The sequence below is a fragment of the Dichomitus squalens genome (assembly GCF_000275845.1).
Source record: "Dichomitus squalens LYAD-421 SS1 unplaced genomic scaffold DICSQscaffold_25, whole genome shotgun sequence".
NCBI classification, from domain to species: Eukaryota; Fungi; Basidiomycota; class Agaricomycetes; order Polyporales; family Polyporaceae; genus Dichomitus; species Dichomitus squalens.
In genome coordinates, this window is record NW_006766907.1 from 224,803 (window position 1) to 245,051 (window position 20,249).

The 20,249-nt window shown below is 54.2% G+C and overlaps 4 protein-coding genes across 4 annotated transcripts; 1 reads left to right on the plus strand and 3 right to left on the minus strand.

The window, feature by feature from the left end:
* Positions 1 to 19: 19 nt before the first annotated feature.
* DICSQDRAFT_181745 (P-loop containing nucleoside triphosphate hydrolase protein) lies at positions 20 to 2,473 on the minus strand (the record flags this gene model as incomplete). Its single annotated transcript, XM_007367422.1, has 8 exons — positions 20 to 210; positions 283 to 358; positions 443 to 527; positions 923 to 1,019; positions 1,233 to 1,358; positions 1,582 to 1,832; positions 1,954 to 2,232; positions 2,353 to 2,473. The coding sequence occupies 8 exons, from the start codon at positions 2,471 to 2,473 to the stop codon at positions 184 to 186; spliced, it is 1,062 nt and encodes a 353-aa protein (XP_007367484.1). The 3' UTR covers positions 20 to 183.
* A 685-nt stretch (positions 2,474 to 3,158) lies between these two features.
* On the plus strand, positions 3,159 to 4,786 carry DICSQDRAFT_64396 (uncharacterized protein; the record flags this gene model as incomplete). Its single annotated transcript, XM_007367423.1, has 8 exons — positions 3,159 to 3,237; positions 3,298 to 3,339; positions 3,393 to 3,477; positions 3,532 to 3,576; positions 3,631 to 3,741; positions 3,795 to 3,953; positions 4,005 to 4,051; positions 4,101 to 4,786. The coding sequence occupies 8 exons, from the start codon at positions 3,159 to 3,161 to the stop codon at positions 4,784 to 4,786; spliced, it is 1,254 nt and encodes a 417-aa protein (XP_007367485.1).
* A 2,005-nt stretch (positions 4,787 to 6,791) lies between these two features.
* On the minus strand, positions 6,792 to 8,656 carry DICSQDRAFT_24498 (uncharacterized protein; the record flags this gene model as incomplete). The annotated part of the gene is made up of 2 exons (XM_007367424.1): positions 6,792 to 6,852; positions 8,559 to 8,656. Coding segments are annotated over 2 exons (159 nt in total), but the record flags the coding sequence as incomplete, so codon positions are not given.
* Positions 8,657 to 9,294: 638 nt separating this feature from the next.
* Positions 9,295 to 12,086, minus strand: DICSQDRAFT_171738 (HSP70-domain-containing protein; the record flags this gene model as incomplete). Its single annotated transcript, XM_007367425.1, has 3 exons — positions 9,295 to 10,782; positions 10,839 to 10,923; positions 12,019 to 12,086. 3 exons carry the CDS (start codon positions 12,084 to 12,086, stop codon positions 9,295 to 9,297), a joined length of 1,641 nt encoding a protein of 546 aa, XP_007367487.1.
* Positions 12,087 to 20,249: the final 8,163 nt, after the last annotated feature.

Here is a 20,249-nt window from a genome sequence, read left to right on the forward strand (position 1 = left end):
AGGTAGGGGGGAAGGAGTGAAGCCGGTGGGGGATGTGTCACGGTGAAGGATGGCTTGTGAGGAGAGAGCGGGCACACAAAGACGGAACGCGCGTGTGTGTGTGCGGCTGCGCAACCGGGCATTGGCGAGCATACTTGCTGCCGCGGCTGGCCTGGAAGTCGAGGGTTGTGTTCGTGAGTCTCGTCACATTCCCTGGATCGCCCCCCCGAGCTGTAGCGCACGGTGGTCAGTAGCGAAGCACGGTGGATGAATGGATGTCGCTAAGCGACCGCTGGTACTCACAAGCCTGTACTTGGCCTCCCGGACGCCCGCAGGTGGCACGTTGGTCGTTGCTGGGGTGGAAAGGAGACGGATGACCCTGTGTGTCGCGAGCGACCGAAGCCATGCCGTGTTGTGTCAATGCTGTCCTGCATTGAACCAGAACGTCTTTCCTCGCACTCACCCGGTCTCGCGCTCGCTCTTCTCCGGGGGGCGCTGTGGCACGACGAGCACTCGGAAAGTCCTTCCCGAGGGGTAGTACTTGTCGTCTGGACCAGGAAGGGGGGCGGTTCCCATGCCAAGGGTCAGCCATATGTCAGGAAGAGGGCGCGACGCACGACACACACGGCACACGGCGCGCGACATACAACGCCGTGTTGTCGCGATACATACGATATCTGATGTCCTTATCGCTCGATGCCACGAACGACGTAGCATATATGGACATATGAGACTCGCTGCGCGACATACCCACGACGTCGCGGGGCGCTACGGACGTGTCTTCTCGCGAGCGACACGATGCGAACATAGCGTGCGACATACGGCAGCCGAGGACTGCACGCCACGTCGCGTGCGACAAGCGTCGGCGGCGGTGACGACGACTAGCGCGACGCATGGATGCACGGCGTACGGTATTGCAACAATGCCAAGAAACATGACTCACCAAACGCTCTCTTCATGACATACTTGGACCCCCTCGGCGCGTCGCCCGACTCGTCCACTTGCAGCGGCTGAGAAACGAGCTGGCTCGTGATAATGACCTAGACCGCAAGGCCGGATTTAGCCCCTCGAGCGCCTCCGTGTACATAACTCAGGTATTTTCAGCGCGAGCGTGCGGCCTTCTGATTCGATCGGGTCTTTCCCCCTCCCCGTGCGCGCTGGCATGGACGGGGGAAAAGCCCAGGCCGTGGCAGGGGGGTTGGAAAGAGATGGGAAGGCGCGGTGTCGCTGCTGAGAGGAAGCGGCTTACGTACGGTAAGGTTTGTGGAAGCGCACAGGCGCGCGAGCGTTTGCTTCGCGCGCTCGAGGAGCGCGAGTTTGTCTTTGAAGTCCAGGGTCTGGAAGGGGAATGTATAGGAGTTGAGGATGAGTAGGCGGACCTGTTCGGGAGAGCGAGTGGTGGCATCAGGGTTGTGCGCGATGGGTCATGGGTGATGTGGGATGGGCGATAGGATTTGCATAGATCCAGGGCAGCGTGCGCGGATGAGAACCGCAGAAAGTTGCAGGGTGCGGGCGGAGGTAAGGTTTCGAACGAGGAGCCAGAGCGCGGAGTCAGTAAGGTGCATTTGCTCGGCGATAGGACTAAAAGTAGAACGAACGCACGGACGGACGCGCTTCGAGATACGCGGGCAGGGTTCGGATGAATACGACGAACTCGGCGGGCGTGTGCAGCGCCTGGTAATGGACGAGATCTAGTCCTCTTTCGCTGTCATCGGCATCAGTCGCTGCCGTCACGTCCCCTGCGAGAAGGGGGGCAAAGCGCTTCGTTAGGGCCTGGCTGTGCGATGCCGTTAGCGGAGACGAACCGCAGAGGATTCTCTTGATGGTGGCGGGAGGAACCATGTTCTGCATGTCTATACAAGCCGCAGGAGCGCCGGCGGCATGTCAGTTCGGCTGATAACAGTTGGCAATGACAATGAGATGAAGAGATAGGCCAGGGGTAGGGGACGGAGAGCTAGCGTGCGGATGCCGTACCGACGAAGAGAACATGTTCGTGGGCTTCGACGAAGCTCTTGACGGCGTGTGCGGCTATCTGCTCCTTGCCACAGCCGGGAGGACCGCTGATTTCGAGAATGTGTCCTCGCTTAAGGCCGCCGTCGAGGAGGTCGTCGAGAGGGGCGCAGGAGGTCGAATATAGTTTGGTCTCGCCCATCATAGATGCGGCGGACTGGGTCATGGCTATGGCGGGGGTCGCGGTAGCCCGGGAGACCGAGGAGAAGACGGCCTGCGAAGCTGGAAGCGGTATGTTCGCATCTATTCAAGAACACGGATTTTGAGGGTCCGGGGGCGTCCACGGAGAGAGTTTGCGAGAGGTAAGGATAGTGTGAGCAATGGTCAATAGTGCCGTAGAAGGGAGGGTGACGTAAGTCATACCTCTGGACAGTTGTTCTGGGGTAGAGTCTGATAGATCGCTGACTCTGTCGTATCCAGAGCGTTCGAGGGCGGATAGAGTGGCAATTGGGAGGCCGAGGGAGGAGAGGGACCTGTCTGACATTCCGGTGGGATGGGTGTATGTATTTATTGCAGCAGTTGATAAGACGTATGTGGAGAATGCTTCCTGTCCGCGTTATGGACATGGAAATACTTGTCGCAAGTATTTGTAGCAGAGATTTTTACAAGCAGGAGGAGATGCTGAGCATATGACAAGCGTCGATGAGAACACCCGAAAAAAGTGAAGAGTTTCCTGACATCGGGCGTCGACGTCAGGGGGCGAGATGCTTACCAGACTCTTTGGCGGGAATACTACGTCAGCGATTGGCCAATGGTGGAAGCTGTGAAGGCTGGGTGGTCCGCCGGGGGATGCTCGACCTGGACTCTGCGAATGTCAGGTGTTGGTGCTGAGCGTTGAGTACGGTTGCTGAGCACGGTCAGACAGAGTTAAGGGCTTGATTTTCTCTACGGGAATATCGAGGAGCTATGAAAGCGCTCGAGTGGTGGTTGGTGTGTGAACAAGCCAAGCGCGCAGAACGCGATCTGAACGCGCCCATTAACGCGTCCGTGGCGTGGGAAACACCGCCTGCTAAAACGGGGCGGAGACGAGTCGGCGGTCGCCGGACACTCTTTCTTTCCAACCTCTGCCTTCCCTCCCCTCCGTGCTCCTCTTCTTGCTTCTTGTTCGTTCGTTGGTGTGTGATATACACTACCTCCTACAGCCGTTGCACAAGCTGCTCTCAACAAAAATGTCGCCCTCGCCCAACCCCCTCTTCAAGTTCAATCGCGATGGCTTCGCCGTCCATGTCAGCAATGTCGCCGACGCAGGTCAGCATTCTCTACACTCAAGCGACAACAGATTCCTCATCCATCGTTTTTTATCCATAGTCACAAGGAGAGAACTTGTCGACCTCTTCAACAACTTTATAGGTATTCGCCTTATTAGTCGTTTCTCGCCGATCGCTAACTCTCTCCTCATCCAGGCGACATCATCAAGTGCGATGAAAACTATGACGCAGCGGGTCGTAGATATTACGCCTTGACATTTGCTTCGCAAGACGCCGCCAAGTGCGTACTCATGGACTATATGCGCCTCTCATAATCTCATGAACTCCTAATCAGGAAAGCGCTTTGCATGTCCGGCTACAACGTCGACGGCACCCCGCTGTGAGTACTCCACTCTTCCCTTCTACATGCACGACTTGAATCGAGTCCACTAAGCGTCGTCACTACCGTCACCCTTTCATCGGAACTTCCCCGCTCGAAGCCGGCAAAACAACCTGATACTCGTCGGAACCTCTACGTCCTGGGGCTGCCTTTCGACCTTACCAAGTATGTATCCTTCTTATCACAAGCGCCGTTCTTTGATGACCCCGGTCGGGTAGAACTGAGTTTGCTGAGATCTTTTCTCGCTTTGGGACGGTATCGCATGCCGTCATTCTCGCCACCGTCGACAACGCATCCAGGAGGCGTGGATTCGTTGTGATGAGTCAACACCACGAGGCGAAACTAGCCATGGACACCTTTAATCGCAAGGAAATCAAGTAAACCAACCCTTTAGCTAGTCTGTCACCAGCTGATGACGTATGTCGCAGGGGTCATGTCATCGATGTCTCCTGGGCTGTCGTTCAGCGTTCCGAAGGTATGCAACAAACGCCGTGAAGGTAGATCAGTCTACTAATGCTTTTTAGGCTTCCTTGACGGGGGCGACCGCGCGACTGTTCTATCCAACTCTTCTCCGTCGCCATCTCCAGCACCGTTTGACGTCAAAGCTCTCACTCCTGCGCTTCCCCCTCTGCAAGCGTCTATCGTTGTTACGCCACCTATCGAACGTCCTCCAACACTCACGTTCTCCACTCCTTCATCTTCCCTCCAGATCAAGCACCTGCCTGCAGTACTATTCTCTCAACTCTCTGACTTGCACCCCCTTCTAGGGCCTTATGGCGACGTGAAGAAGTTGGAGATCATACCTGCTGAGTCTGGAGAACATGGTCTGGTATCGGCTGTAGTGGAGTACGCTACTCCGTCTCAAGCTGCAGAAGCCGCACAAGCGCTCCACGGACAAGCGTACTCCAGTGTTCCTATTGTCGTCGAATTCCTTCGTGCGGATACTAGCCAAAACTATGATGCTGACGGGAAGCCCGGTCTCAACCCTCATGCCACTCCCTTCGTCGTTCAAGCCGGGCTGGCGCCCAATGCCCTGCTTGCTTCTGTGACTCCTGTCTATCCTGGCTCAGGCTTGTCCCATAATAATCTTGCTGCGCTCTCGAAAGGTGGACTGCTCGCTTTTGGTCCTCAGTCAATATCACCCTACGGAAGTCCCTTGCTCTGTGTTCCTTTCACCGGTGTTCGACCGAACTCAGCCCCCACGGCGTAAGTCTCGTGCATATCTAGATTTGAGGTGCTAACGCCTGTATAAATTGGGAATCATTGTAGCCCTCGCTATGAAGGTCCTGGTCAGCTGGCCTTCTCTGCTGCGCATCGCTTCTCGACACCCTCGTCTCCCATCATGCGGTCTTCATACGTCGCTTAGGGCTAAGGCTACTTCCTGGAACCTCAATACCCGGTCTCTTCTTGCGATACCCTGCCCGTCTTCACATGATAACCCGGATCCTGCAAGAATGTTCTCCTCACCATCAGCTCTTGTTCTCCTACGTCGCTACCTTATTGTCGCCTTTAGTGCCTTCTGTTAGGTATGCAATCTCCTCCCGCGTTCATGCCGGTAATAATAGACTCAGACGCTGGTCTTCGCAGTTCTCGGACCTTCATGCGAATACACCACTACGTTGTCTTCCTTTCCTTTGCTTCCCGCACTACATTTGTAAATGGTTCAGTACGCATGCTCTTCTGCTGACCGTCAGGACAATGCATGCTTCGCTTTGCGAACTTCATACACGAGTGCGTGTGATGTCCGTGTGCCAGGATCCCCCAGGTCATGATCCCCAGGGCAGCGCGTACATCGCGTAAGACGGCGGGTGTCAGCGACCATCGATCGTTGCGAGCTGTTGACTAGACTGCCGCCGTTTAGGCTCAAAATTCATGCGCTTATAAGCGTTCTCCCTAGACAACGTTGCATCACGCATGCTCCGGCATCTACCCAATGCGTAAGCGCCGCGAGTCTCGGCCATATCGATATCGTCTGTGGGCGTATCGTGTCTTTGCGACTGCAAGTGCTAACCTTGACGTCGCTTCGCAGACGCCAGGGTCCACCACGATGCCACTGCTGTGGCCACCGCGGCGGTACTCGCCTCCGACAGTTTCGCTTAGTTTGGCAGGTCTCGTTCCTTGCTGCAGCACCCTCATGACGTGTTGTGTAGAAGGGAGAATAGCTCATGCGCTCCGCTGTACGAGGCAGCTTCTTGAGCTGCGGAAGTTCCCCTAGGCCTTGGGCTCTGGCTACGGAGGGCTTTGTGGCGTGGGTTTCCGAGAAGCAACAGAAGCAAGAGATGGGGCACCATGGTGCAAGGTATGTATTGATGCCCTCGTGCCCTCGTGCTGCGTCATCTGAGAAGCGACGACGGCCACAGCAAACGCAAGACCAGGCTAGGGCGCAGGGTTGCTGCGATCTTGCGGTGCTCTATGTTCGATGTGATCACGAGTAGACACGGTGGTGTGTTCCTTTGAGCAGCACAGGGCTCGGATCGTTGTTTCCCACCGGGATATGCAGGCTCGTCGTGATCGCAGCTTCGCGCCCTTCTCACTTGGCGAGTACTACTTATGCGACCGTAGCCGGCGGATGCGCGAGCCAGTAGTTGTCGTGTCACTACAGAGCTCGGCCTTGAGATGGTTATAATTGATGTCTGAACTAGTATTGTAGTATCTGAGCTACAGATGGTATGCTGTTGTGTTGTTGTTCTCGTCATACCATTCCTCATGTTCATACCTCTGCTACATCTTCCCAACGATCAGGCTCAAGGCTCATTCTCGTTTGATCTTTATGCTCGCTCCTCATTGTACCATTTGCAGCAAACACACGCACGTGCGTCAGGGGGATCTGTCGGGAAATGTTAGTAATCAGCCTGCCGACGTAAGCCAATGCAACATTTCGTGCATGCTGTAACTCAGCTGACTGCCGCGTTTTGACCGCCATTCTGTTGGTACTATCGGAAGGTAAGTAGCTCTCGGGGTTCTGGGACGATATCATCGAGTTCACGCAGGGAGCTGTGCGCGCACAAATTGCAAGCATTGCCGGCCAGGTGGCGGTTTCGGGCCACAGAAGTCACTCGTATGTACTTGTGGAGATGTAGACACTAATAGCCGTCAAAAACAACAATGTAGCGAAAGACTGCGGGGGCCCGTATGTACACACAAGCGTCGCGACGGCCCGAGACGTTCACCCCGCTATGGGTGTGAGCCATGTTTAAGTCAGCTTTTTCAAAGGGGTACGGAGCGACGCCTTGGTGGCGTAGCAGCCGCACGTGGTGCATCACATACTCAACATATCTAAAATCTCAAGCAAGTGCAGCGGCGGTCACGGTGGCCGGCAGGTAGGGAGACTAGTGTTTCTCCACGGTTCACCCGACGATCTGTGCTGAGATGTAGGGCGGCTGGAAATAAACGGTAGACATTACGTTGAGAAGGTTCACGCGCCATTGAAGGTGAGGCCCACACACTTGGAACTAGCGAAGAGGTGGGCGGGGACAAGGGCGTCTTTACGTATATATGAGGAAAGCATGACACGCTAGCCTGAGCGCAGGTTAAGGGCGCACACCCACCACAAGACACGATTCTACGTCTATGCAACACCAACCCAAGACTGCCGGAAAAGTCAACAAGGTACAGCTGCCGAGGGCGCCTTGGCGCCGCGTCCCAACGCAAGGCACTGGCGCGCAAAAGGGACAAGTATGCCAATGGCTGAACGAATCCCCGCTCACTACACAAGTTCTTCGCTAGCCACGCTGTGCCCAGTGGATTAGCCTGGCTCACCGAGCATTTAGAGAATTCGTGCGAATTGCTGCGAGAGATTGGCAGAAGACGGGACTTCCACATGGCAGAGAGAGAGATGGTATTCAACACTGCGTACGGGTGCGCAGCGTCGGGGGGAGAGAAGAGGAGGAGACGACGAAAATACACAGGGCTCACTGAACCAAATTTTCGCGAAGAGTGCGTGCATCTGGACTTGTGGCGACCGGTCCGGGCTCGTAGGTTTGGCAATGCCTACGGAGCATCGGGGCCGCAGGCTAGGCGGCCCGGTACCGAGTGAGTAGCCATATTCACGCTACCGTTCAGAAGTAGGAACGAGCAAGCACTTCTAGCTCGGGACATAGACGAGAAGTCGTCCAATGAAGTCGTCGAAGTGTATGAGAGAGCGCACCTGGTGTGGACGTCATCGGGGCTTTAAGGAAGCGTCCAAGATGACGCTTCACAGGTAGAGGAACACAGGAGTCATTCCCTAATGACTCAACGTTACGAACGCACGACTCGTCCATATTTCGGACCTCAGGCGGAATCACCACCCCATCGAAGCCAGTTTGCCCCTCATGGCAGTCCGTATTCATTAATGCTGCAAACTTGAATGTAACAGAACTGCTCGTGGTCTCCCGCTCGTAGAAGATCGAGTTGCGACACAAGCAGTCGCATAATCACGTTTCATCCCACAACGCGACGCGACATGGTCCGAGCCATATGAAGTGAGACATAGACATCAGTCCGCGCTGTGAGGAGAAGCGGATCGCCGTCGCGATCGCCGAACACAGAAGAGGGTCTGCGGGTTCGCCCAGAATGTGGCAGAAACATTACGTGTCTTGACAAGGTGCGCTCGCACAGCAGACCTCAACGACGTCATGCAGCCCTATCGCTGCGTGTGAATGGTGAGGGCTTCTTCGTAGACAGACAGCTGCATTGTACAGCAGTCTGAAGGCCGCCTGCAGGACAGACCCTTGTGGTTAGCAGACGTGAAGGTGACGCACGGGACCTCCAGGATGTTCGTGACCGAGTATATCCTGGAGATCCTCGCCGCGCAGACGTTCACACGGCCGACGCTTCAGTCACGAGAGTATCATGAGCAGCCAATCCTGGGCAAGCTCTGCGTGAAGATCGTCTTCAAGGGGCATTTTGACACGCGAGTGAGACGAGGCAGGGCGGCGATGTTAAGCAAGCCCGGAAGGGAAGGAGGGAGAGAGGGCACCAATACGACGCGTAAACCTCACTTTGACGTCTTCTTCCCCGTGGCGATCTCCGCCGCACATCCGTATGTGCCTCTATGGAGCCAGACATATGCGTCGACGGCGAGTGTCTGGCCACGAAATTCGGAGAGATGCTTGGTGTTGTGGATGTCCTTGAGGAGAGGCAACAGCCCAAATATTCCCATGATAGCGCGTGTTCAGAGGCAAGCAGGGCAAGCAGGGCATCCAGACATACGCATACAGGTGCAGAGGACGTGGAGGGCAGACACGGAGCGGGCGCGACGCGGGTGGCACGCGGGCGTCATCTGCCGAGGCGCGCGCCCGCTTGCCCATTCAAGGCAGCCAAACAAACGCGTCGCGACGCGTCACACCATACACAAACAAAGCGTCACATTCTCTGCGGGCTTTCCGAGTCACCATCACTTTGCTTTTGTACAATGTACGCCAACACAAAGTTCGTGTTACACCCGACCCATGTTCCATGTCTCAATCGCCCTATACTCCTGGCTAATCCCTTGTGCAGTTTCAACAACTCTAAGGGCTCAGGCTCCCAATATGCACTGGCCAGTGCGCAGAAAACATGAATATCGCAGGCCATGAGTTGTACAGTGCGTAGCGGTTGCAAGAACTCTGCATATACTGATAATAGAGACCAGATAGTAGCCAACCGTGTGGTTCCCAAAAGGTACCACTGGCAGTGCTACACCAACACATCTACCTGAAAACTTTCAAACCGGCGACAGCTGCCGGCTACGTATGTCTACTTCTCGTCGCTCACGCGCCGTCCTGATCGCTCTCCCTGCTGACTGGTAGCAGAACCAGAGAGCTTTCGCATTTCCGCCTCAGCCGCCACTTGCATCGCCTGTTGGCGGCGTCTATAGACCGCGGCGGAGATGTCGTTGTCAGCATTCAGCAGCAAGGTCGCTCGGCTGAGTGCGTTCTGCAGCTCAAGCTCCGCTACGGTTGTCTCCAGGCTGGATGCATCCGCCTCAAGATTCTTCATCGCTGCGCTACGGTCCGTCTCTTCCCTTGATAACGTCCACATGTCACTCGGGATAGAAATTTCGTTCGACTTTCCCGACCCCATATCGGTGGCTCTGACGACCAGGAAACCATTCTGGTCCACTTCAAACAGCACCTTGATTTGAGGGACTCCACGGGGAGCTGGAGCTATGCCGGAGAGCACGAGCCTCCCACTGAGGTTGTTGTCTTTGGTCCTCGCATGTTCGCCCTCGTAGACCTGTATAGACACTCCGGGTTGATTGTCGAAGTATGTAGTGACGATCTCCGCCTTTTTCGTCGGGAACGTTGTCTGGCGCTTGATGAACGGCGTCATGACCCCCCCGGCGGTCTCGACCCCTAGCGATACGGGAATGACGTCGAGAAGCAACACGTCCTGCGTCTCCTCTGAGGTGTCGCCGGAGACGATGACGGCCTCAATGGCAGCTCCACGTGTGACCGCCTCGTCAGTGTTCATAGACCTGTTGAGCTCCTTGCCGTCGAAGTACTCCGAGACGAGCCTGCGAACACGCGGGATGCGAGTCGAACCGCCGACGAGAATGACTTCATACACTTGTGACTTATTGAACTTGGCGTCGGGGAGCACCCTGTCGATAGGGTCGAGCGTACGATGGAAGTGATCCTCACAGAGCTCCTCGAAGCTCCCGCGGGTGAGGGACGTCTCGAAGTCGATGCTGCCATAGAGGCCGTCGACCATCACCGTGGTCTTCATGGCGAAGGAGAGCGTCCGCTTGGCGCGTTCGCAGGCAATGCGGAGACGACGGATGGCACGCGGGTTTCCAGACAGATACACTTTGTGTCTGCGCTTGAACTCGGCGGAGAAGTGCTGGACGAGACGGTCGTCGAAGTCCTCTCCGCCCTGGTGCGCATCGCCCGCGTGTGAATTGACCCAAAAGACGCCTTCCTCGACGGTTATGAGGGACACGCTCAGCGACCCTCCGCCCAAATCGAAGATAAGAATGTGGCGCTCACTAGTAATTCTATAGTCCACGCTGTACCCAATCGCGCACGCACTCGTCTCGTTGAAAACGCGGAGCACATTCAGCCCCGCCATGGTTCCCGCATCCTTAGTCGCCTGCTTCTGGGACAGGTGGAAATGCGCGGGGACGGTGATCACCGCGGACTCGAGGTGATCATTGAGTCCAGGATCAAGGCTGCACGATCTCCTATATTCGTCATAATCAAGGAGGACACCCCTTCCGGCGACCAGAGGTGTGTTCTCAGTGATCTTGCGAGATGTCTCGAAACTCGGCCACTCTCCGTCGTCCTACGGCAATTACGTACCCAAATATAAGGTTTGCTATCCTTCTCGAAGATCTCGAACGGAACGTTGGAGACGTCGGACTGAATCCGATCTGGGTCGGAAAACCTGCGGCGAACATGAGCCGTTTGCAGTTGCAGACCGTGTTACTCGGGTCCTGCGCTGCCTTATTCATGGCGGCGTTCATGATGATCCACTCGGGATCCGCGAATGAGACATAAGACGACGGCGGGGAGTGATCTTCATGCGGTCATTGCGCCAGATTCCAACGCAGCTGCAGAGATCAATCGCATCAGTGAAGCTGAACGCTGGATGAAGTACAGACTCGCCAGCGAGTAGTTCCTGAATATATGCTGATTGGTTTGGACATCACAGCGGCTTGCAGTCAAATGGTATGTTCAACAGTATCTCGCCATGGAACGGCCAATCAGCTGTGAATAGATTCTTCTGAAGCTGCGCGTAAAGCTGCGTAGGCATAACATCCGAGATGCTCTTAAATAGATACACATAAGTTAGACGATGATGCAATCAATACGGGAAGGGGGCATGACGAGAGTAGGGCGGAGGCTCTGTCGGAGACGGTGCGACGGGCCACGTTGGGGTTTGTACCCTCGCCAAGGCAAGTCCGGATGAAGATGCGTGCTCCTCTGCCGCGCCATGGGTCGACATCCCATGTCCGAACCATGACTCATACTAAAATCCCCTAGCACGTCAGCAAAATTATGCGCTTTCCAAAGTGCAAACGATACTCACTGAGATGTTACGTCTCCTGGGTCCTACTGGAGCATCATTGTCTCCGCAACACACGATGAGCAGTAACATGACTGCAGCAATCCCCACAAATGGAAGATAGCCTGAAGGAGAGCCTGAAGGTTGGCTGAGGATCGGGTGGTGGATTGTGAACGACAGAAAGGAGACTGGTGCCATTGGAGTGGACGTTGGACGAAGCCTGAATGCTCTGTGAATGACGAAAGGATATTGTAGACTGGGCTTCTCGCACAATGACCGTCGTGACGGACGTCCAAGACTGGGTCGCTGCCCTTCTAATAGTATGCCGGTCTCCGACGCAGTGTGACCGTGAGCTTCTGGAGAGCGAGGCAACCGGATCTCATCAAAGGACGTCAGCATAGGCTGTGCAACAGTCAATGGAGTCAGAATGCTGGCGTTCAAAAAAGACAGGCCTACCGTGTAAGAATTGCGTACTGAGCGAACCGCTGAGGCGGTGATATCGGGATGCACAGCTTTGCGAAGGACAGGTTGCCAGGTGGCATGTTCAATGTTGCGGGTACTTCGAAGCGCCATAGCGAGGTGGCACATAATATTCATCCGTTGCAGCGCAGGCATACTTCGTAGGAACTGTGGTACTGAGTCACCTCAACGAGTACTCGGATACGCAGACGTACTAGTCGCGATGAATCATGGTGAGAAAGCGCATGGGAGATTGCAGGCAGTGCTTCCACTGTATCGACGCCTTTGTGGGAAGGGCTGTATGGTCATGTTTGCTCTGTGGCTGAACTAGTTGCTGGCGTCCTCAGAGACTCAAATTCTTCGAGAGTGTCCTCGAACGCGATCAATGTCATATGCTATACGCCGGCCTCGCTACATACAGGACTGAGGAACGTTGCGAAACGAGAAAAAAGTTAGTCCTGTGTGTATGGCGGAGGTAATGTCCGACGATCCCCGCCTGCAGGCCTGTCCCCAAGCCTCCATCCTGAGTCAAATGCTTGGCGCACTGAAGATGGCACTCCTTCGACTGCCTCTGGTGGAAATGGAGGAAGAGGTGGGTTAGGGAACGGAAGCACCCCCGGAGCCGCTTTTCTCTCGATACGAGGTGATGTGAACATGGGTTCTGGCAACGCTGGTTGCTCTCGCATATCAGTAGCCGATCCTCCGAAGGAGGCCATAGTTTCAGCGCTGGAGAGCATGCTGACCCGGGGATCTGCAAATGTTCTGGCCGCAGCGCCCGAGATCTTGGCTGTTGAGGCATGGGGGGAACGGAAAGACGGCGCAAAGTCCCCCGGGAAGAGAAGAATGTTGTATCGCTCAGCGCGACCTGGCGCACACAATTCGTGGTCGTTTACTGTTTGACCAATTGCAGAGATATGTCAGCTCACCATGAATGTATGGTACACGGCGTCTTCTCTTGACAGCATAATATACTGCTCCCCCGATCGTGCTCAAGAGCGCAAGGCCTCCGATTACACCGCCCGCCACCTTTCCTGCGACATCCTTGGTAGTTTTTGGGCTGGTAGCTCTATTCACTGGCACTTTGTGAGGAAGTATATAAGTACTGGATGCAGGTAGTCTCGCGGGAAGCTCACTATCATTCCCTAAGAAAACCTGTACTCCCACGGCATCAAAAGTGTCGTTCTACGAAAAATCGTTGGGCAAGCAAGGATTAGACAGACTGTAGCGCGACTCACCACGAGGGGTAGCGATGCCCATGGTGGAATTGCCGTTCCACTTGGCGTTGCAAACGGGTATCTAAAGGGGAACCCGGACCGATCAGGACGAGTAGAAAAAGAAAGCAGGATCGAGTTACAGCTCTATTTGCGCGTCTACGCAAGAAGAAGAGAAGTCGGAAAAGCTGCATGAGTATAAGTTAGCCTCGAATGAAATCCGCACATGAACGCTACTCGCGGCACGATATCCCATATCCCTCCTCCTTGACATACTGCACATGCAGCTAGCATAGAGTAGACTACGGTGTTACATTCACATTTCCCTGTTGAGATCGCAATTTCGAGATTGGGCGGACCAGTGTACGGGATACCGGGATCCAGTGCACTAACAAAGCAGTCTTTCAGGATGACCGTCTCAGTAAGAAGTGGAATCACACGAGTACGATGGTGCTCACCGTTTCCGGGGGTAGTATTGCATGTCTGGCAAGCGGTGTACATATAAGCAGTAACAAGACATGGACTCTGGCCCAATGAATTGTCCAGCTGCCGGCAAATGCGGCAGACCCGTGAGACAGAACGCTGAGCTTGAACGATAATACAGACGTACCCAATCATACTGCTCCACACAGGTCGCGTTCGTCCTCTGCCCTTTGATCACGGTGGCCAGCCCAAGTAAGGGAGCAAGAGATACAAAGGATATGCCCCGCATATCACGCAACAACGGAGGTGAGAGACTCGAGCTCGTGGGTGTCTAGACGGGCTGTATCCACATAACATCCGCTTGTAGCAATAGCACAGTCCGACAGCGTGGACAAATCGCGGGGCGCATGGCTTCCCGAGGATACCGACCTGTGCTGACAACAGGTGCTGTCAAGCCATCAAGATTTCAACAATCTACCCTTCGCATGGTGTCGCCTGATGACACACCGGTGCGAAAAGAGACCTCAAATACATGAATTGCAGATACATGCATCCTTCAAGAGCGAGACGCGTAGTACTCACACTGTTCGTCGCCTCAATCTCCGTAAGGCTCTACGGTGATAGCCATATCCAATATTGTGACCGTGCAGGGCTAACGCCAGCATATATGAGCAAGGCTTGCGCTCCTGACGTCATAGCAGCAAAACCCCGTTAGTTAGTGCCGGCAGAAATCCCGCGCAACGCACCTGGAAGGAGAATCGTTGCCAGCCGTAGTGCGAGCTTCTGTATGGAGACGAGGCGCCCCGGACAACATGAGTGCGAATCAGATCACAAGACAATGACAGCAACAGGTTTGTGGATGGAGGCGAGGTAACCTGGAACGTACATTGGCATGAACATTGACTTGAAGTGAGAAAGGAGGCGGTGTAGCGTATGCCTAGGCTCATAGCAATGCAAGAGCTCCACACATAAGGCCTTTGAAATTAAGACGGCAAGCAAAGCGCGAAAGTGCTGGTCATGCGTCAAGGGATGCGTCGAAGTTGAGGACGTGATCGTGGGACCGAAGTTGTGCTTGAATTCAAGGCAAGCGAGCATGACGACAAAGGCTAACGTCTTTGTGCCGGACACTACTGAAAGTCCAAAACATAGTTAAGCAGTTCTAGGGGTAGCCGTTTCTGCATCTGTTCCGCTACCAAGCTAGAGTACTATTCGTCAAGAGAGCGTGTCGGCTCATCGTGAGTAGCAACGGATGGCTGAGAAGGGGGACCCCGAGCACCGCTGCCAACCAGCGCCTATCAGGCGCTCGAGTTGCCAAAGTGTTCAAGGCTTGGTCAATTCGTTCAACATACACTAGAGTGTATTTGCACGGATAATTATCAGAATTTTCATTACCCGCCATCATTGAGTTTTCAACAGGTGGATCCGGCGTTAGCGGCCCTACGGTAACGAATCCGCCACGGTTTTCATCTGCTGGCGCCGGGTTTTCACCAGCGCCACCTCGATACATCACCGTGCAGATACACTCTACTGAGAAAGGAGGTACTACGCTCATTGTGAAACGGTCCGTCCAAAATGCGACTCATTCCTACTATAGTACTCAGTTTCGGGTGTATGGAGGAGGAAAAGAAGCTTCTTCTGCTGGCAACCGCCATCCCGAGTCTGACTCTTGATACGGAATGGCTGGGAAAACAGGCGATCTCGTTCTCCTCATCGGTGCATGCGCAGCTGTGACACTGCGCTCACGCGCCAGCCTCTTGACGAGCGAGGATAGCGTGATAGGTGCCTGCGCTGGCACCATTGCGGGCTCCTCTGCTAGTCCATCACCTCTTGCGGAAGAGGTAGAAGGAACAGCGACGACAGAAGACGCATATACCGACTGCGGTCCAGGCACATGCTCCACCATGTGCGAATGACTGGAAGGACGACTATGCTTTCCGGATGGCTCCGACGCTCCCTGGAGGTCCGATGGCTCAAGGGGAGATATATGTTGCTCCCTCTTTAGCTCTATTTCGATCGTCAGTAAGACTTCTGCTTCGTAGTACAAAGCGTAGCTCACTTACTCCGTCTCCACCGTACAATGCGACTGGCGGCCGCGATTAAGACGAACACAACTAGCAGAGCCCCAACAGTTCCAGCTACAATCTGTCGTGCGTCCTTCCGAGGCACGGTGGCACCCGCGATCGCCGTTGAGGGCGCGGGAGGTGGTGCCGTGTCTATGGACGTGGAGGGGATGAGAGACGTTGCAGCTTCAGTCATGGTCTCCAAGATTGATAGCGTCGAGGTAATTGTGCTCGAGGGCGCGGTGTTAGTTGCATGGGTACTTTGTCGATGCGAAGTCGGTGTGGAGATCGATGGTGACTCGGATAACGGCATAGAGTTCGAACGTGATGTACTGGTAACAGCCACGATCGATGTAACGAGGGCCGTAGATGGTGCGGCCACCTTTGACACAGTAATGCTATGAGTCTTCGCACTACTCGACGTCGCTGCGGCAAGTATTCTTGTGATCAACTTCTTTGTCAGCGCTCGGTTGATGTATGAGGCGACTTACACTGAGTTGCCAGGGACTCAGCTGCCAATGCATCAAACCGCCCATCTGACTGCAAGTTCAGAGTGGCATCAATTTCTCACATCAATGACAGAGTTGGCACTCACGGAGAGGGGTAGGTACGCCCAATTGGGGATCGCACTCTTAGTAGCAGACGGCATACCAGCGGGGTAGCTACAGTATGGTGGGCTATTTGTCACCGAAGTCAACGAGCGATGGCGTAGACTGCTCACGAGGTTATGTATGTGGCTTGACACTCATGCGAGTAAGAAAGCCATCTGGAAAAGAGGAGTAAGGTGTGATTCATGAGCTGTATCCGAAGCAAGTGCCCACGGGTCCATTACCGAGGGCAAGCCTTGGCAAATCGCGCATGCGGAGATCAACGAGTACCCCATCGTACTGCAAACACAGGGAGAGCTACAGAAATCCGGAGGTCCATGGTTGATGTTTTGCGATCCCAACCATACTAGGAATTGGAGGTCTTGCACGAAGGACATGAGCCAAGCTCGGACAACAAAGAAGATATGCTGACCAGCACCGGAATAACACCACTCCCCGAACAGGACTACGAGATGGCATGGATCATCGCCTTGATTATTCATCATCTACCCGAGGGCCATTCATACCGAAGAACAAACGCATGACATAGTCTATGATGCTCACCCACGCATAATCAGACATACAGCCTGCTGTTGGGTTGAGCTGTGGCGTCCTTCTGGATAGTTCTTGCCCATGAAATTCTTCAACGTGAATGTCGGAAAGGGGACCCATGCTAACCGAGTCTAGTTGAAGAGCAGCGTCATGCAGGCTCTGGCGAACTATTTAGCATCTTTTATACCGTGTCGCAATGGATGCATGGCAACGGGCTGTCCTTCTCCGCCTACATTGAAAGCTTGAATCAGTCAGCATGAAGAATGGAGGTTACACAGGTATGGGTTTGTCTAGCCTTCTCCGAGATGCATGCCTTCGCGATTGCTCCATGGATACAAGTTAGATCTGGCATGTGAATTGTTGTCGTGCAAGCCACGAACGCTAGATCACAAGGTTGAGGCGAGAGGATAGAAGAGCCCTGAGAGGACTTACCGACGTCGACACGTTTAGGTGAAGCTTTCCGTACTCAAGCACTATATTCAGCCTAAGAACGTCTTTAGTCAGAGTAAGTCTTACGCAATGCCATTCAAAGGCTCTGCCGATGAGCTGAGAGGAACTATGACCTTACTGCAACAGTTGACATGTTGAACTATGCGTATCTCAAGGATACGACGCGATGAATACTGGCAAGTCTCGGATCGGAAGGAAAGACACGACAAACGTGTAAGGTAGATTACGTTCAGGAGCCCTTAGGCGTGAGCCCTAGACCACGACAATGGCGGAGTGTGGCTCCGAAGACTGCGTATGTAATCCGCTGCCCAGTGCGTGTACATACCACCCATATGGATGGAGAGGCATGAGCTGCGATTGGCTATCTCACGCACGGCACAAGGCCAGAAAACGGTCAATTTACTCGCCGACACTAATGTACGAACAAGGTACTTACCGATGCCCACACTATCGCCAGAGCACCGACCTACGATTGGACTTTGCATAACACCGGCGCGCACCGCTGCCCTCACCAAAGGGAGAGGGAGAATGCAAAACTTTCAGGAGACCCCTTGTGAGGGAATCCTATATCCTAAGTCTAGCATGGGTCAGACTTCTCGGAGTGCTAGAAAGCCAATGGCTTTGGGTTTCTTATGCTGCCACTGAAGCTTGAAGCGTTATCTATATGAGACCACGAGTCCCGAAGCGACACTGGCGGACTTACATTTGCGCCCTAAGCTTCATGGCGCGTTGCATCACAGGATGTAGGCTCTTCGTCTTCTTTGTCAGTCAATGGTGCAGCTGCGTCTCGTGGAATGAAAGAGTATCATAGACATTGGATGGAGCAAAGAAGCTTGCGGTCGAAATACAGCGCCTTGCATAAGTCCGTGAACGCGCGGGATTTTTTCTCTCCGGCGTCTACCCTACCCGACCTGCCTAAACAGGCCACATCATGGTCACAGGCCCAGACACGACGGGCAGCGCTCGGGATCCCTTCGCGTGAAACAGAGGTTTGTTTTCGGGACAGTCGTAACTTGTCCCTTTGCCGACACGTGCCAAAGGACGCTGAAGGGTTGGCAATGGGAAAGTTGTACTTGCTAAGAGGTTCTACAGCCCTTTGACAAAGAACGATTCGAGGCGGTGCTCCATCAGCAAATGTGCGAAACCGTGCCAGCGGCAATGCCACGCGTGCCGAGAATTGTAACGCCAAAATTGGCAAGCAGGGAATTGGAATACATAAGCTTGCCGTTGTCAACCTTGGCGGGGCGAGGCGATTTATAAGGCCGTCAAGGACTCTGATAGAAGTGACATTGCATACAAGAGGCTTACCATATATATATCATCTAATAGCCATTCTTTGACATGCGTACAGAAATGTAACCAGATGTGCACAGGCCCAGGAGAGACCGGCCCGGGAGGCCTCTACATTCGCTGTCGCTCAAATTGCCGCACGTTCAGTGCAAGCACAGCGCTCCTTCGCCCGCGGTGACACTCCACTACCTTGCCTGTTACCACTACCACCGTCTCTCACCGTGTTCCGCTCTATCCGAGCGTGCTTCGACCGGTCTCTCTCCTGCCAGATCGTTCTCCTCCTTCAGCCCCCCAAGTCCACGACTACTCGCATGTCCAGCGCACGATCAGTGTCTGACGCTACTGTGTCACCATCCAAGTCATCCATGCCTCCATCGAATGCGATTGCGAACCCCCTTACCGAAGGTGGGTAGGAGGACGTTGTTGGGACAATCAAAGAAGCAAGTGTCGTCTCCTCGAGCAGCATATCAACGGTACGCAGTTGTCCTGGCCGGAAGAGCATTGGGTTAGGGTTAAGGCGGCAGATCGTGGCCCAGCTGCAAGACATTGGCAGGCGTGATGTCATAGCTCACGACCTGTCATGGTCTTTGTCTTTTCGTCAAAAGCCTGGGCGAGCACACAGATAAGTCGTCGCTCCTTTCCTTGCATCTCCCACCATCAAGCTCATCACCTGCTCAAAGAAACCCCACCATCGCGGACCTGACTGGTTCGGTTGCTACAGCGGCAAGCAGACTATCTTCATACTCTAGCTGCATTTGACTTCATTGTAGCGGTGGTTTGTACCATATACCACCAATAACTTGTGCTAACGGGAAGGTACAGTCCATCTGTTTGTGCGCATACAGTAGACCCTAGCCTCACATCGGTGCTCGGCATCAGGTCCACGGATTTATACCTCAAACACCTTACGACGGGCCTAGCGGAGGCGCATGCGGACGTCGTGGATGCGGGAGCAGGTGCATTGAGTTGCGGAGACGAGCCTGCCAAACTGGTATGTGGATGCGCTCGCTGCGGAAGGTGTGTGATCATTGCCTTGCCCTGCAGGTCTGTGCAGCTCGCGCATTGGACGCGGTCACGAATAGCAGCTGACGACAGCGGGGTTCGCTCGGTTTGGCCTCAATGGACAGTGCTGTGCCGCCTCACGTGTGCGTCGCTCACCCAGGACGCTGTCGTACTTCTCGAGGTTTGGGTGTGAGAAGAGTTTATATAACAACTCTCTAAATGTTTGGGTGAGGGGTGAATCTCAGCTCTTTATAAACCTAAGAAGCTCTGCCACAAGGTGTATGGGGTTTCCTGTTTTTCCAAAATTGACCTCGTCGAGTTCGGGTTGGTTGCGGTTGTATTTGACGATTCTGACAAAAGTATGTGCAATACTGTCTAGCTTTATGGCACTGTGTGTGCGTACTCTGACTATGTAGACTGTTTACTGGCTCCACAGACTCCGTTCACAACTTTTTCGGGTGTACTGATTGTTCTGGCAGAGTTTCCTCTATATCCGGCTGTTCTATGCAGTCTGTGCTTGTTCCGCGAGTCTATCCGAGACTCTTTCTGTCTTTACCTATGCTGACTAGCCCTCTGACTATCAGCTGACCTGAGTGTTACCAATTGCTAAACCCCAGGAATCCCGATCCTGCTAAGGTCCAACTGGCTAACACTAACACTATACTTACTTC